Source organism: Oryzias melastigma, linkage group LG7, assembly GCF_002922805.2.
Source record: "Oryzias melastigma strain HK-1 linkage group LG7, ASM292280v2, whole genome shotgun sequence".
In the NCBI taxonomy this organism is placed as follows: Eukaryota; Metazoa; Chordata; class Actinopteri; order Beloniformes; family Adrianichthyidae; genus Oryzias; species Oryzias melastigma.
The window spans coordinates 30,695,972-30,709,552 of NC_050518.1; the positions used below are offsets into that span (position 1 = coordinate 30,695,972).

Below are 13,581 nucleotides of genomic sequence, written 5' to 3' on the forward strand. Positions count from 1 at the left end.
TATTCTTTTAGAAATGTTAGATATTCATTTTCTTTGTAAAGTGTCTTTTTCTACTTCGGCTAGAGGGGAAGAGGATGAATCTCTTGCAATCAAGCCCCCACAGCAAGTGGCCAGAAAGGAAAAGTCTCACCACAGAAAAGAGGAAAAAAGAAAAGATAAAAGACGACATCGAAGTCACTCTGCTGAAGGAGGTCAGAGACGGGTTTTACTTTCCTCCTTTTATGTGGATTTTTTATTTATTAATCTTTTAAATAATACTTTTTCAAAAAATACAATAATCCATATAACATCTAAAATCTTAATGAAAAGTTTGAGAAAACGTATTAAAAACTGAATGAAAAAAATCAACGTTGACTCAGGCATCAATAAAACAACAAGGAACATGTGTCGGTGTTGGTAAACCAAACAAGCAAGCCGGGGTTTCTTTGAGGACCTGATTAAACCTGCGATTTCCCCAAAAATAGGAGTCAAACATGTGCGGCCCAAAGAAAAGGAAAAAGAGCGAGAAAGTGACCGCAGGAAGCGTCAGTGGGAGGAAGACAAAGCCCGGAGAGACTGGGAAAGACAGAAACGAAGGGAACAGGCCAGAGCTCACTCACGCAGAGAGAGGTGAGCATCAGCCTCAAGGTGTGCTTTTGAGACAAAAACATTCTCTAAAGTCTTTACCTTTTATGTCATCTGCTATAGAGTGTTTCCCATGGCAACATAGTGGCTGGTGCAATAAACAACAGATATTTTTAGTAAAAAGAAAACCAGCCTCTGAATTTTATCAAATTTTTGCAAATTATCACCCCCAAAAAAACAGATTTCTGTTTTGAAGTCTGTGAAAACTCATTTTCTTTTTGTAGATTTCATGTCCGAGTGGATGACCCAGTTGTCTTTGATTACAGACAATTTTTTTGTTTCAAAAGTCTTATCAAGTTTCATAAGTGGAGATGAATGCTACTATTCTCAGTGAAGCAAGTTTTCTTCCAACAGGGACCGTCTGGAGCAGTTGGAGCGCCAGCGTGAACGGGACCGGAAGATCCGGGAGCAGCAGAAAGAGCAGCGGGATATAAAGGAGCGGGAAAGGAGGGCAGAGGAGCGGCGCAAAGAACGAGGAAGTCGACGAGAAGGTGAATGACACAGACTGCTCACTCACACCCGAGTACGTTTGACCTCCAATCCAGTTGGTTTGGGTGTGATTGGTCCGGTCTGTGCTCGGACACATTCATGTGAATCGTATCCAGACCTCAGGTTCAGTGGACTCTGGTGCCGTAGTGATCGGCTGAGATCACTCAAAGTCCCCCTCAGATCAAAATACGTTTTTTTGAGATTTTGAAAACAGAGGCTTCAGATCAACATGAAAAATGACTTTTTAAGACATTTAGGTTGTGGGATTTTGGTTAAAAAGTCCTCCTTCAGCTTCAGCTCTCAGATTTGGATCTTGACCAGCAGACATGAAATGTTGGAAAAAGTGAAATATTTGTTTCAAAACCACTGCTGCTGTTTGATCCCAATGAAACAGCGTTCTTCTGTCTTCAAACCTGCAGCAGGATTAGGAAGTTGTTTCTGAACGGATTGAACTACATGTAACAGCTCCTGCAGTTTCCTTAACATCCTATAAGAGTTCCTCCTCCACACCATCAGAAACCCCTATTGCTGCTCCACAAAAAAAAAACAATCTAATTTTAGCCCTAGGAAAGCAATTTAGACGGATACATTTGTCTGAACTTTTGCACACGAGGCAGAAGACTGACACTGTAAAGCAGGAGTGTCAAACTCAATCACACAAGAGGCCAAACTTCAAAACACACCTTAGGTCGTGGGCTGAACAGGATAAACATTTATTGAGCACTAAAACTACATTTTTAAAACTTTAAAAACTTAACTTTTAAACAGAATCATGAACTAGATTTATAGCATTACCTGTGATAATGCTAGTCCGAATGCTGGAAGCTGAATTTGAAGATGCTACTGCTGATAGCTGAAGATGCTGAAGCCGATAGATGAAAATGCTGAAGCTGATTGCCAGCTAAACTATTAGCTAAATGCCAAATTGGCCTAAAAAACAAATAAATAAATAAATGCCTTAGGTTAGCCGAAGCAGCTAGGATGTAGCTGAGAAATATCCTTAAAAAAACTGAAAAAAAGCTTAAATTAGCCAAAACAGCTAGTGTTTAGCTGAAAATATTAGCTTGACTCCAAAATAGCCTAAAAAATCTTAGTAATTACCAAAATATTACAAAAAGCTAGCAGAATGCTGTAATTTTTTAACTTAATTATGAATAATAAAAAGGCAGGGATGTTATTACAGAATGAATCAACTTAAACTTTAAATAACTTTCAATATTTTACTCTCCATAAAAATATATTTTGTCAAAATTATACAAGTTAGAAATAAGCCCAAGATAACATCGGGTCATTAATAACAATAAAATAAAATGATCTGGAGGGCCGGATCCGGCCCCCAGGTCTTGACTTTGACACATGCTGTAGATCAACACTAACTGTTTTCCCAAATTTATATTTAATTTGAGAGTTTTTGTCCAAGACGAAAGACAAACCCGAATACTTAATGTGACAGGCCCAAGCCCAGATAAGTGGAGAGGGTATTAACGTACTGCCTGCTCTTCAATCTGCCCCCCAATCTCTGAAAGCTGGGAACTCCAGGATGTCACACAACGCTGCCAAAAGTCAAACAGACAAGACAGAAAATGACAAGTTCAGCTGCTAAACTGTTGAATTCCATGTGTTTTCCATGTGAAGTGCCATCTCACCATCGGATGCTACTGGACGAGTACAACGACAAACCACCCAAACAAAGCCACCGCAGCCGCAGCCCCCTCCCTGTGCCCCGGGACCGACCCGAGCCCGGCGAACCACGAAAAAGTGCTGGTGAGTTTTGTGTCACAGTTGAAACAACAAAAGTTAGTATTTATTTACTGTAGCTGTTTTTTATGTCAGCATCAAAAGAAGACAAACCGGATCTAAAAGATCTACTGGCAGATCTTCAGGACATCAGCGACACTGAAAGGAAAACCAGCACTGCAGAGTCTTCAATGGGTACAGGAGCTGTTGTCTTTCTATGTTTGGGATTGAAATGACGAAAAAACAGAAGTAAACAACAGATTTGGTGCTGTGTTAATAAAACACCGTTCTATTGCTCAGAAACACCGCTCCCTTGTTTCACATTGGTTGGCTGCTTGGAAGTATATGTTCATGTTTTGTAGCATCAGGATCTGGATCAGAGGTAGAGGAAGACGAGGAGGAAGAAGAAGGGGAGTCTAGCAGCCAAAGTGGGGGTGAGGAAGAGCAGGAAGAAGAGGAGTCGGTCTCAGGTTCAGGACGGTCTGAACAGAGTGCAGGTAAAATCAGCTTTTATTCTGAAAAGCTCAAATCTTAGAAGAGCGCAGTAACTCTGAAGGCTCTTTGATTTCCAGGCGTCAGTGAGGAAGAGCAGTCAGCAGAAGAGTATGAAGAGGAGAGGGAAAATGGAACCCATGTCCCTGCAGGTCAGTGGAGTCCTTCACACCGGAGTCTTCTATTATTCAGACGATGAAGACGTAATTAAGATGCAGTGATGGAATTTGTCGGGCTCGATCCCACAGTGCCACAGTCCCGTTTTGACAATGACTCAGAGGAGAGCGGTGAAGAAGAGGAAGAAGAGGAGGAGGAGGAGGAGGAGGAAGAGGACGATGAAACAGGAGGAGAGGGCGAGGTCACTCCTCACTCTGAAACTCATTCTCGCTCCCCCACCCCTGAAGAGAACTACATGCCAGAATCCCCCCCAGTTTCACCTGTGGAGCTGAAGAAGGAGTTGCCCAAATATCTACCGGCTGTACAGGTGAGCTGTCACACTGGTCACAGCAAATCATACACTCACATTCCATGACACGAGTCAATAAGGACCCAGGATTGCTGACGCCATCAGAACCTCGGGTTCAGATGGTAGCAGAAGTTAATGGTTGGGAAGTTCTTAGAAAATATTGATCACAGTGCTGGCGATATGGAAAAAATTGGATATCATGATATAAATTATATTAGATCACAGTAACAATATATATCACAATATGCCACAATAAACTATTTTTTAAGTTATTCTCTTTTAAAAATGGACACAAATGTCACTACTTACTTTTCTCTGACTTTAGTTTTTCAAGTAACTTGTAACTGAAACATTACAAATGAGAATCATTTTGTTACAGTGCACAATAATTTTAAGTTTCTTAGTAGACAAACACGTGTTTGCACAAAAGTTCATTAAAAATAAACATATAAAAACGATAGAGAGAAATGGCACAATAAAGACTTTTCTATCACCCAAACCATATGTACCGTCATATCATCCAGCACCAATGGATGGTAAATTGTTGTGACGTATCCAATCCTATTTCTGTAGGTATAAAATACCACAAATGCAGAACTTTTGGTTTCAAATGGTTACAATACTATTTCAACTTTGGCCCATTTTCCTTGTGCAATAGTTTTCTGAAAGCACTTTTTTTAAAATTAATGCCAAAATAGGTTTAAAAAACTGTTTGACCTGCTGTTTGTGAATGAAAGAACATTTCATATATAGTAGAGATGTTTTTCTATTTCCTGGTATTAGAGTTCCCCTTGTAGTTGCAAATGGCTCAGTTGTTGTTACGAAGATAATTTCCGTTGCTGACCCCTGAACTAAAATGTGCTTTATTAAGTTCTGTCAAATGCATTGGATACCTGTACAATCAATAAAAATAGAATTTTACGGAGTTGTTCACAGATTAAACTGGATGCATACTGACTGGTTCATTCCCTAATAATTCCTTCTTTTACATGCGATCTGCTGGAGTTTTCTGCTGTGGTCTTATTCTTCCGCTCTGCAGTTTCCTGCACATTTTAAAGCCCCAAATCAAACTGGCTTTGTGTGTTCATGGTTTTGGTTTTTGTTCAGGGCTGCCGCAGTGTGGAGGAGTTCCAGTGTTTGAACAGAATAGAGGAGGGAACCTACGGTGTGGTCTACAGAGCCAAGGACAAGAAGACGGGTAAGAACTTCTCTGACCCTGGTTAGTTTTCAGGCTCTTCCAGTGTCTTTAGGAACAATAACAGAGTGATGATTGCAGATGAGATTGTGGCTCTGAAAAGGCTAAAGATGGAGAAGGAGAAGGAAGGCTTTCCCATCACATCTTTGAGAGAAATCAATACAATTCTGAAAGCTCAGCATCCAAATATTGTGACTGTGAGGGTAAGAAGTTATCAGGCGTCTGGTGTTCAGATTCTAGATCTCTGCCTTGCTTAAAGCTCTGTCTTTTCTCTGACCTCATCAGGAAATAGTGGTGGGAAGCAACATGGACAAAATCTACATCGTGATGAATTATGTAGAACATGACCTGAAGAGTCTGATGGAAACCATGAAGCAGCCCTTTCTACCAGGTGGAGTTACCTGATGTTTTTACCGTCAGTGTGTGCCCTTGAAGCAGGCTGGCCCTGGGCATAGACGGCTGTCTAGAGTGCCATCTGCTGGAGGGGTGCCAAATTGCATTGATTAGACCATATATTATTGTTTTTTTTTAAAGGTTTGACACACCACTCTTTTCTTATAAAATTATTTTACAAAATTAATAATTAAAAACATAAATAAAGTAACAAAAAAATTTCACAATCAATAATTTTTCCTGGTGGTGCGCCCGACCTTGCCGCTGTTGAAGCCTGGGGGGGTGCGCACGGTGTTATCTGTTAATGCTTCTGTAAAACTTGTAGGATGAAAACGCAGCAAAACAAGCTCTCAGAGACAGCTTTATGTCAAAAAGGAGGAAAAACTGACTCAAAGCTGAGGTTTCTCTGTTTATTTACATTCAATTGCTTGAAAATCCCCCCCGCTAAAGAAGCATTTAGTTGGCGATCTAGTTTGTTTCTTCTTATCTTTAAAACCTCAGCAATGGAAATCCTTAAAGCTGTAACACTGAAGATTCCTCCACAGAAACATACTTTGCACAGTGAAGCGTGTTGAGCGGTAGAGTGGTTAGTTCTTCAGCCTCACCATGCAAAGGTTGGTGGTTTGCCTCCTGCCTGGGGAGGGGAACACATGTTTGTATTCTTACCGATTTTTTAAGTGATTGTTATGTAAGTTTTGAGCATTAAAATACATAAATACCAATACATTTCCATTTCCGGATGGGGGGGCTCTAAAATCACTGTTCGCCATGGGCGCCGTGCAGCCCAGCGCCCGCCCTGTGTTGAAGGTTTGGCAGAAGCTCACCTGGTCATGGACGCGTGTCTTTCAGGAGAAGTGAAGACTCTGATGATCCAGCTGCTCAGAGGCGTTCGGCACCTTCATGACAACTGGATCCTTCACCGCGATCTGAAGACGTCCAACCTGCTGCTGAGCCATAAAGGCATCCTGAAGGTAAGTTTACTTCTGCAGATTCCTCAGAGATCTCACATCCACAATGATCTCCAATTCTGATACCATCAGACAACTTCTACCAATAACCCAAAATCTACAACCATTGTTTGGTCCTTGAACGTTACAACCCAGTACTGAAAAAAAAATACACTGAAAAGATAAATGTTTCCTCATCCAACTTCTTCTGGTGTGGTAGAAATCTCTTAAAGTATTTGAGTAAAAGTGAGACTTGATAGTTTTTTGGACTTTGAGACATTTCTGTTCGACCACAGATTGGAGACTTTGGTTTGGCCCGAGAGTACGGTTCCCCCCTGAAGCCGTACACCCCTATCGTGGTGACCCTGTGGTACCGATCACCAGAACTGCTGCTTGGAGCTAAGGTGAGGGTCCAGGCAGAGGCCTGCCCAGCCCCCTGCTCCCAAAGCAGAGGCTGTGCTCCCAATGGAATGGACAACATGGAGGTGGAGAAGTTTGCAGGGTTTGAACTGCAGAGGCAGCGTTTCCATGAGAACAGAACATCTGTGAAGCATTTGGCTCTGCAAAAGGCTGTTACAGTAGAGTGTATGAGTTCTGCAGCCCGCTGGAAATGCGGCGAGCAGACTGTCTGGATGATCTGGGTGACCTCTCTTTGTCCTTCTCCCCGCAGGAGTACTCCACTGCCGTAGACATGTGGTCAGTGGGCTGCATTTTTGGCGAGCTCCTTACCCAGAAGCCTCTGTTCCCTGGAAAATCTGAAATCGATCAGATCAACAAGATTTTCAAAGTAAATGTTTTCATTCAGCCCTTCAAAGAAAAGCATGTTTATTAGAGCAGCTCTGAGAAATCTGCAGTCCTACAGTTGACCTCATGGTGGCGCTGTCATACACAGCCTGGGACATTTTTAGGAAACAGTCACTAGTTGGTTGAATACTTTTAGGGTGCTGATTCACATGTTGTGGAGCAGCGGTAGACATAAGTCTGTGCTCACACCTGCAGTGTCTCACCTGTGTGTCACCTGTAGGATCTGGGATCTCCTAGTGACAAGATCTGGCCCGGCTACAGCGAGCTGCCCGCCGTGAAGAAGATGACCTTCACCGAGTATCCGTACAACAACCTCCGGAAGCGCTTCGGAGCGCTGCTGTCGGACCAAGGCTTTGACCTCATGAACACGTAAGAACTCAGAACCTTCTGCACCTGTGAGGCTTCAGAACCTCCAGAACCTTCTGCACCGGTGAGGCTTCAGAACCTTCTGCACCTGTGAGGCTTCAGAACCTCCAGAACCTTCTGCGCCTGTGAGGCTTCAGAACCTCCAGAACCTTCTGCACCTGTGAGGCTTCAGAACCTCCAGAACCTTCTGCACCTGTGAGGCTTCAAAACCTCCAGAACCTTCTGCGCCTGTGAGGCTTCAGAACCAAATCAGGAAAACAGATTTTCTTTTGAGCTAGTGAGGCGTGTTCAGAGAACAAACATGGTAACTGCTTTTATCCCAGAAGGCATTGCTGCTCCACACCTGCCAGCTTCACTTGAGGAGAGCAGACATTGAGGGAATCTCCTCCAATACTGGATGACCAAAGTGCTCCCCAGCAGAGCAAGGCAGCAGGTCTGCTGGAGCTCATTCAGACAATGCTGAAGGTTTTTTCTGAAAGTTTGGAGCAGCTCAAAAGTCTGGCAGGTGGACACCAAAGGAGTGGACTCACCTGTGAGCTGACTCACCTCTAAATCCTGGCTTCTGTTCTGTGTGAAAAACTCTGCTGTGCAGTTTTAGATTGTTCTGTGTCATCCATTAAGACATAAGCTCACCTCTGAATACTCCACCAATGTTCTCCTTCATCCTCCGCTGTCCTCTGGTGGAAGTGTGTAGATAGTAAGACATGTCTATAGTCCTGAATGTGAGACACCTGATGGTTTTCATGTCATTTTCCATATTTTGACAGTAATTTATTTCATAAATGTAAAATTCTTATTCTATTGTCCAACAGCGCCACCACTGTCACTGTACTGCACTTAATTAAATGACTGCTAGATGGCAGCGTTTCCCTCATTACTTCATATGCATGTAAATAGTGCAAGTTTGGGGTAGAAAGCAGATCTTCTGTTCATGCAGTTTATTGGGGAACTCACGTTTTTGTTCTGGGTGAGTCATTTTAGATTTGGTTTGAAGCACAGCGGCTGCACACCAGAGTGTTAAGATGGGCGTAAACATCTCCGGTACTCTGACCAACCACCTGCTGCAGGTTTACACCTTTAAACGTGAGGCTTAAAAGGAGTCTGAAATCTTTAACTGAGAAGTTCTTCTGCCCTGAGGGAGGAACTGAGGGTAGAAGAACTGCCCCGAGGGCTTTCTCCAGGTTAACATGAGTCGGTTATTATGTTTGATAGATGTTAATTCCAACCTTTAGAATATAATTATGAAAATATAAACATTTCACTTATAAGACCATGAGAGCTGTAGAGAAACTGACCCAGACTACAGCTAAAACACCTTAGATGTCTGAGATAGTTTGATCCAGGTGCAGATGCAGCTCCCATCGGAGAGAAAGCCTGCCCTGTTGGCTGCGGTAGCTTCTGCCGTCGGCTGCGGTAGCACTGCTTTTCCTCTTCAAAATCTACTGGAATTACATTGATTGAGTTGGCGGTTGAAAAGCTACAGCAAGTACTATTTTTTATAAAGATAAAGTTTTGGTCTCGCTGACTCAAATAAAGAAGAAAGTGCATTTTTTGGTGCTGAACACTCAGAAGTTTGTTCAACTTTACTACACTCTGACTCCATATAATATGAAGTAGCGACTAATCAATTATTTTAATAGTTGATTAGTCGTCTAGTTGTGGCAGCCCTACTCTGGAAACATTTTCCTGAAATCTCCATCAAGAATGTCCACAATAACGTGATGACTTGTTTTCCAGATTCCTTACCTACTGTCCCAGCAAGAGGATCTTATCTGACGCAGCGCTCAAACACGAGTACTTCAGAGAGACCCCCCTCCCCATCGAGCCCTCCATGTTCCCCACCTGGCCGGCCAAGAGCGAGCAGCAGAGGGTGAAGAGAGGCACCAGTCCGCGCCCCCCAGAGGGAGGCCTGGCCTACAGTCACCTGGTAAGGACATTATCTGTCCTCATCCAGCAGCTACCAGGCTGTGTTAAAGAGATTACAGACTTCTGCTCTGTGTCTGAGTATTTCCTCCTCGTGTTTTCCAAGATCACTTCCTAATCTTTTCAGCAGTGTCTCCTGCAAACTCGAGACTCATTTTTCCACTCGATGCTCAAACAGACAAAGTTTTCCGTCTTTATTCTCCACAGGAAGACTCGAGGAAGACGGTGTCATGAACCTTCTCCCATCATGTTTTAATTCTTTTCTCTGCTATTTGTTTAAACGGATAAAGGAACTGAAGGTTCTGACCCGGCTCGGTTTCTGTTCTCTGTTAGGGGGATGATGATCTGAAGGATACCGGATTCCACCTGACGACCAGCAACCAGGGAGCTTCTGCAGTGGGTCCAGGCTTCAGCCTGAAGTTCTGAGCCTGGAGTTCCTGTCTGGTCGTCCAGCACAGGAGGACGGGGCGAACCGTTTTCTACTGATCTCCAACAAGAGTCATCAGTGTCAGGACTGTCTGCAGCCCGACACGAGGCTTCCCCCGGTTGGTTTTCAGCTCCTCTTCTGCTCTAAGACCTTCACATCTTTTAGCTCCTCCTGGGGATTCTAACCTTAACCTGTAAAGTGTGTTTCTGCTGTTGGACTCTCCTGGTTTTACGTCAGAAACGGACCAGACCTGTTACCAGAAACTCCCTGAACCTCAGCAGTGATGCTGCAGCTTTGGCAGCAGGTTTCACCAGAAAAACTTTAGAATTTAGCTCACCACAAATAAAGTTTGAACTTTTTGTCTGAAAATGTTTTTCTTCAGATTCAGTTGAAGGTGTGAAACCCAGTCTAAACCTGTCAAAGACGGAAAAATGTTTGAGTTTGAAACGGTTTCATTCTGAGAACCCAAAAGCTTTGACAGTTTTTTTATTACACCATCAGACCAGAACCCATAGATCTTCTGATTGTAGCAAAGGAAACGTCCGTCTGCAAACATGGAAACCTTCTTGAAGACGCTTCATCTGCTCTACTTCACCTGATGTGGAGTTGGGAGGGAAAGCGCCGGGCGGCTGCTGGCGTCATGGTCAGAGCAGTAAAGTCATCTCCTGGTCTGCGGTGCAGAGGCTGCCGGCGGTGCCGTGACCTTCTGGAAACGTTCAGATTTCATTCCAGAATCCGTTCTGAGGCGCCGCGTTCATTCCCAAATGAACTCTGATCACAGATATGAGGCTCCTGTTTGAGAGGGGTCTGGACCTCACGACTGTATCTGGATGACCCCCGGAAACGTGGGGGGGTCTCTAAAATAAATACAATCTGTGCAGTCTGCCACGAACAGCCGGGGTTTGATTTTCCAGTCGAGTGCCGGTGGTCCCAGAGCGGTAATGATCAGAAAATGCTGTGACTAGATGATGGAGACGGTCAGCGATGGTGAGTAACGAGATGAAGCGAGCACGTGCCCTGCAGCGCGGCTTCAGAAGCGCACACGCACCCTCCACGAGTAGCTGGTGAGAACTTTGTCCTTCTTCTTTACCACGCACGTGTATGTGCCCTCGTTGATGGCGTTGGCCACTATGGTGATGTGGTCGTCCTTCAGGGAGATGTAGTTGGGGTGTGAGTACTCCAGCAGCTCGCCATCTTTGAACCAGCTGAAACGGCAGGAAGACAGAATGGACCTCTGACCTCAGCAGAGCCGCCGAGGTGGGAACGCTTGGGACACTTACTGAACTTTGCCTTTCTTTGAGGCGATTTTCTTCCCACAGCGGAACGTCAGCTTCTTTCCCTCCACCACCAGCTTGTGTTTGGTCCTGGGGGGAGGCGGGGTAGGGGCTGCAGTGGGGAACGGGAATTCTGGAAAGTTTTCAAGAAAAAGACCAAATATTTTAGCAGAAGCAGCAGTCAGGAATGTGCTGATCCATTCTCAGATGGGAGCAGTGCTGGAAGTTGGCCTCACAATGAAGGCCAAACGGCAGATTTTTATCAGACTATTGCAGCAGACTCTCAGCTCAAACAAATGATCTCTGCTCCAGAACCATCTGGACTGGCTCGGCTTCGGTTCAAAGTCCACTTTGGTGAGACGCCTTCTCATTAATGCTGCAAAAAACCCAAATTGACCTGGTGTGTCTGTAACTCTCAAACCGCAGCCTGAAATTCCAGCGGTTTGGAGTCGCTCAGGAATTTTCCAGTGCCGTTCGTCTCCTGATCAACAATGAGGAACAGATTCCTGCAAGCTGAGAACCGAGCCTGGTACCGCCCCGGTACCACTCCTCATGCTGTCCCCTGATGCTGACCACAACCTCAGAAAGCCCCAACAGGCAATGTGGTTTCCTGCTGAGCGTGTTCCTGCAGCAGGAGGCTCCGGTCTCCAGACTGCTGATGTGTCTCACTGACACGGATCAGCTGGCCTTGGAGGCCACGCCCACTTCCAGAAACCCGCCTGATCTGGGCCCGCTGGCTCCCGCTGCCCTGTCCTGGACTGTGTCTCACCGTAACAGAAGTCGCAGCTGGAGGGGCAGTGCCGCTGCATCAACCTGCGCTTGCTGTCGCAGTAACCTTTCCGGGCCCAGGCACGACAGATAAACAAGCGGTCCAAGCATCCTGGAAGAGAAGAGGAGGTTTAGGAGAGGAGGAGGAGGAGACAGCTGTTTCTACAGGAAAAACAAACTGGTTCCTCTAGTTAACTTCCAATAAAACTGGCACCAAAAACACTAACGATGAACGCCTCATTTACACAAAGACAGAAGCAGCAACTGCAGGCTCTGAGACCGCCCCCTCTGCATGTGTGACTCCGCCCTCAAACCTGCAACATGTGGCACCACGACGTTTGAATGTCTGAGTGTCTGCTGGTGAGACTGCATTGCGGCGGTTCTGATGCTGTGCTCAGGTCTGTCTGCGCCTGATCCAGTTTGATGACCATGTGGTCAGAGTGAATGTCAGATGATTTCCAGATCTAAAAAATATCTGGAAATTGCACTGTAGGATTTTCAAAAATAATTTATTTGTATGCTACTGCTGTAAATAAGTATTAGAACAGCTGAGAAAATCAATGATAATATTTTCTGCAGAAACCTCTGTTTGTGGTTAAACAGGTCAAAGGTTTCCAGGTGTTTGTCACTGCAGGAGGGATTCTGGCCCACTCCTCCTCACAGATCTCCTCTACATCAGCCAGGTTTCTTGGGTGAGAAACAGAGAGTTTGAGCTCCCTCCAAAGATGTTCTATTGGGTTTAGGTCTGGAGACCAGAACCTTGATCTTCTCCTTCCAGAACCACTCCTTGGTTCTCCTGGCTCTGAGCTTCGGGTCGTTGTCATGTTGGAAGAGCCGTCCACGACCTGCTCTGACTGAGGGAAGGAGGTTGTTCCTCTCACAGTACATGGACCCCCCCATCCTCTGCTTAATACAGTGCAGTCAGCATGATGCTACCACCCCCATGCTTCAGAGTAGGGATGGTGTACTTGGGATGGCTCTCATCATTCTTCCTCATCCAAACACGGCGAGTGGAATTCAGACCAAAAAGTTCTGTTTTGACCTTCTCCCATGATTCCTCTGGATCATCCAAATGGTCAAACTGAAGACGGCCTGAACATGAGCTGGTTTAAGCAGGGACTGATCCCTAACCAAGACGTCTTAGCGTATTACCAACAGTAACCATGGGAACGGTGGTCCCAGCTCTTCTCAGGTAGTCGTGGTCCTCATCTTTCTTAGGTTACTTAGACCTCACCAGGTGAGATCTGTCATGGAGCTCCAGAGATTGACTGTCATGTTTAGCTTCTTCCATTTTCTAAGAATTGCTCCAACAGTGTTTTTGTTTCACCAAGCTGTTTGGTAATTGCCCCGTAACCCATTCCAGCCTTGAGGAGGTCTGCAATGATGTCTCTGGTGTCTTTGGACAGCTCTTTGGTCTTGGTCATGTTAGTAGTTGGAGCCTTACTGATTGTATGGGTGGACAGGTGTCTTTATGCAGCTCAAACAGGTGCTTCTAATTTAAGATCATAAGTGGAGTGGACTATTTAAAGGTGGACTAACAAGTCTTTGAGGGTCAGGAGTCTAGCTGATAGACAGCTTGTCAATTACTTAAATGCCTCCCTGTATATATGTATGTATATATGTATGTATGTATGTATGTATGTGTGTATGTGTGTGTGTGTGTGTTTTTACAGAAA

The 13,581-nt window shown here is 44.8% G+C and overlaps 2 protein-coding genes across 7 annotated transcripts in view; one reads left to right on the forward strand and one right to left on the reverse strand.

Annotated features, from left to right (window-relative positions):
* cdk11b (cyclin-dependent kinase 11B) overlaps positions 1 to 10,222 on the forward strand; it is an 11,695-nt gene extending 1,473 nt beyond the window's left edge. The window contains exons 4-20 of one of the 2 annotated variants that reach the window (XM_024279702.2): positions 64 to 191; positions 465 to 609; positions 979 to 1,115; positions 2,749 to 2,877; positions 2,947 to 3,045; positions 3,213 to 3,347; positions 3,423 to 3,494; positions 3,591 to 3,826; positions 4,916 to 5,006; positions 5,085 to 5,206; positions 5,289 to 5,394; positions 6,246 to 6,367; positions 6,640 to 6,747; positions 7,014 to 7,130; positions 7,368 to 7,516; positions 9,251 to 9,440; positions 9,770 to 10,222. In XM_024279702.2, coding sequence (XP_024135470.1) covers positions 64 to 191; positions 465 to 609; positions 979 to 1,115; positions 2,749 to 2,877; positions 2,947 to 3,045; positions 3,213 to 3,347; positions 3,423 to 3,494; positions 3,591 to 3,826; positions 4,916 to 5,006; positions 5,085 to 5,206; positions 5,289 to 5,394; positions 6,246 to 6,367; positions 6,640 to 6,747; positions 7,014 to 7,130; positions 7,368 to 7,516; positions 9,251 to 9,440; positions 9,770 to 9,862 — 2,179 coding nt within the window. In that variant the 3' untranslated portion in view covers positions 9,863 to 10,222. Of the gene's footprint in view, positions 1 to 63; positions 192 to 464; positions 610 to 960; positions 1,116 to 2,748; positions 2,878 to 2,946; positions 3,046 to 3,212; positions 3,348 to 3,422; positions 3,495 to 3,590; positions 3,827 to 4,915; positions 5,007 to 5,084; positions 5,207 to 5,288; positions 5,395 to 6,245; positions 6,368 to 6,639; positions 6,748 to 7,013; positions 7,131 to 7,367; positions 7,517 to 9,250; positions 9,441 to 9,769 lie in introns of both variants that reach the window. The other variant, XM_024279695.2, reaches the window with a different exon arrangement.
* Positions 10,223 to 10,331: 109 nt separating this feature from the next.
* The window catches only part of mmp23ba (matrix metallopeptidase 23ba), a 12,280-nt gene continuing 9,030 nt past the window's right edge, over positions 10,332 to 13,581 (reverse strand). For all 5 annotated transcript variants that reach the window (XM_036212978.1, XM_036212976.1, XM_036212977.1 and 2 more), the window contains 3 exons: positions 11,907 to 12,017; positions 11,144 to 11,270; positions 10,332 to 11,068 (listed from right to left, as the gene is read on the reverse strand). In XM_036212978.1, the coding sequence (XP_036068871.1) occupies positions 10,894 to 11,068; positions 11,144 to 11,270; positions 11,907 to 12,017 (413 nt within the window). In that variant the 3' untranslated portion in view covers positions 10,332 to 10,893. The remainder of the gene's footprint in view (positions 11,069 to 11,143; positions 11,271 to 11,906; positions 12,018 to 13,581) is intronic.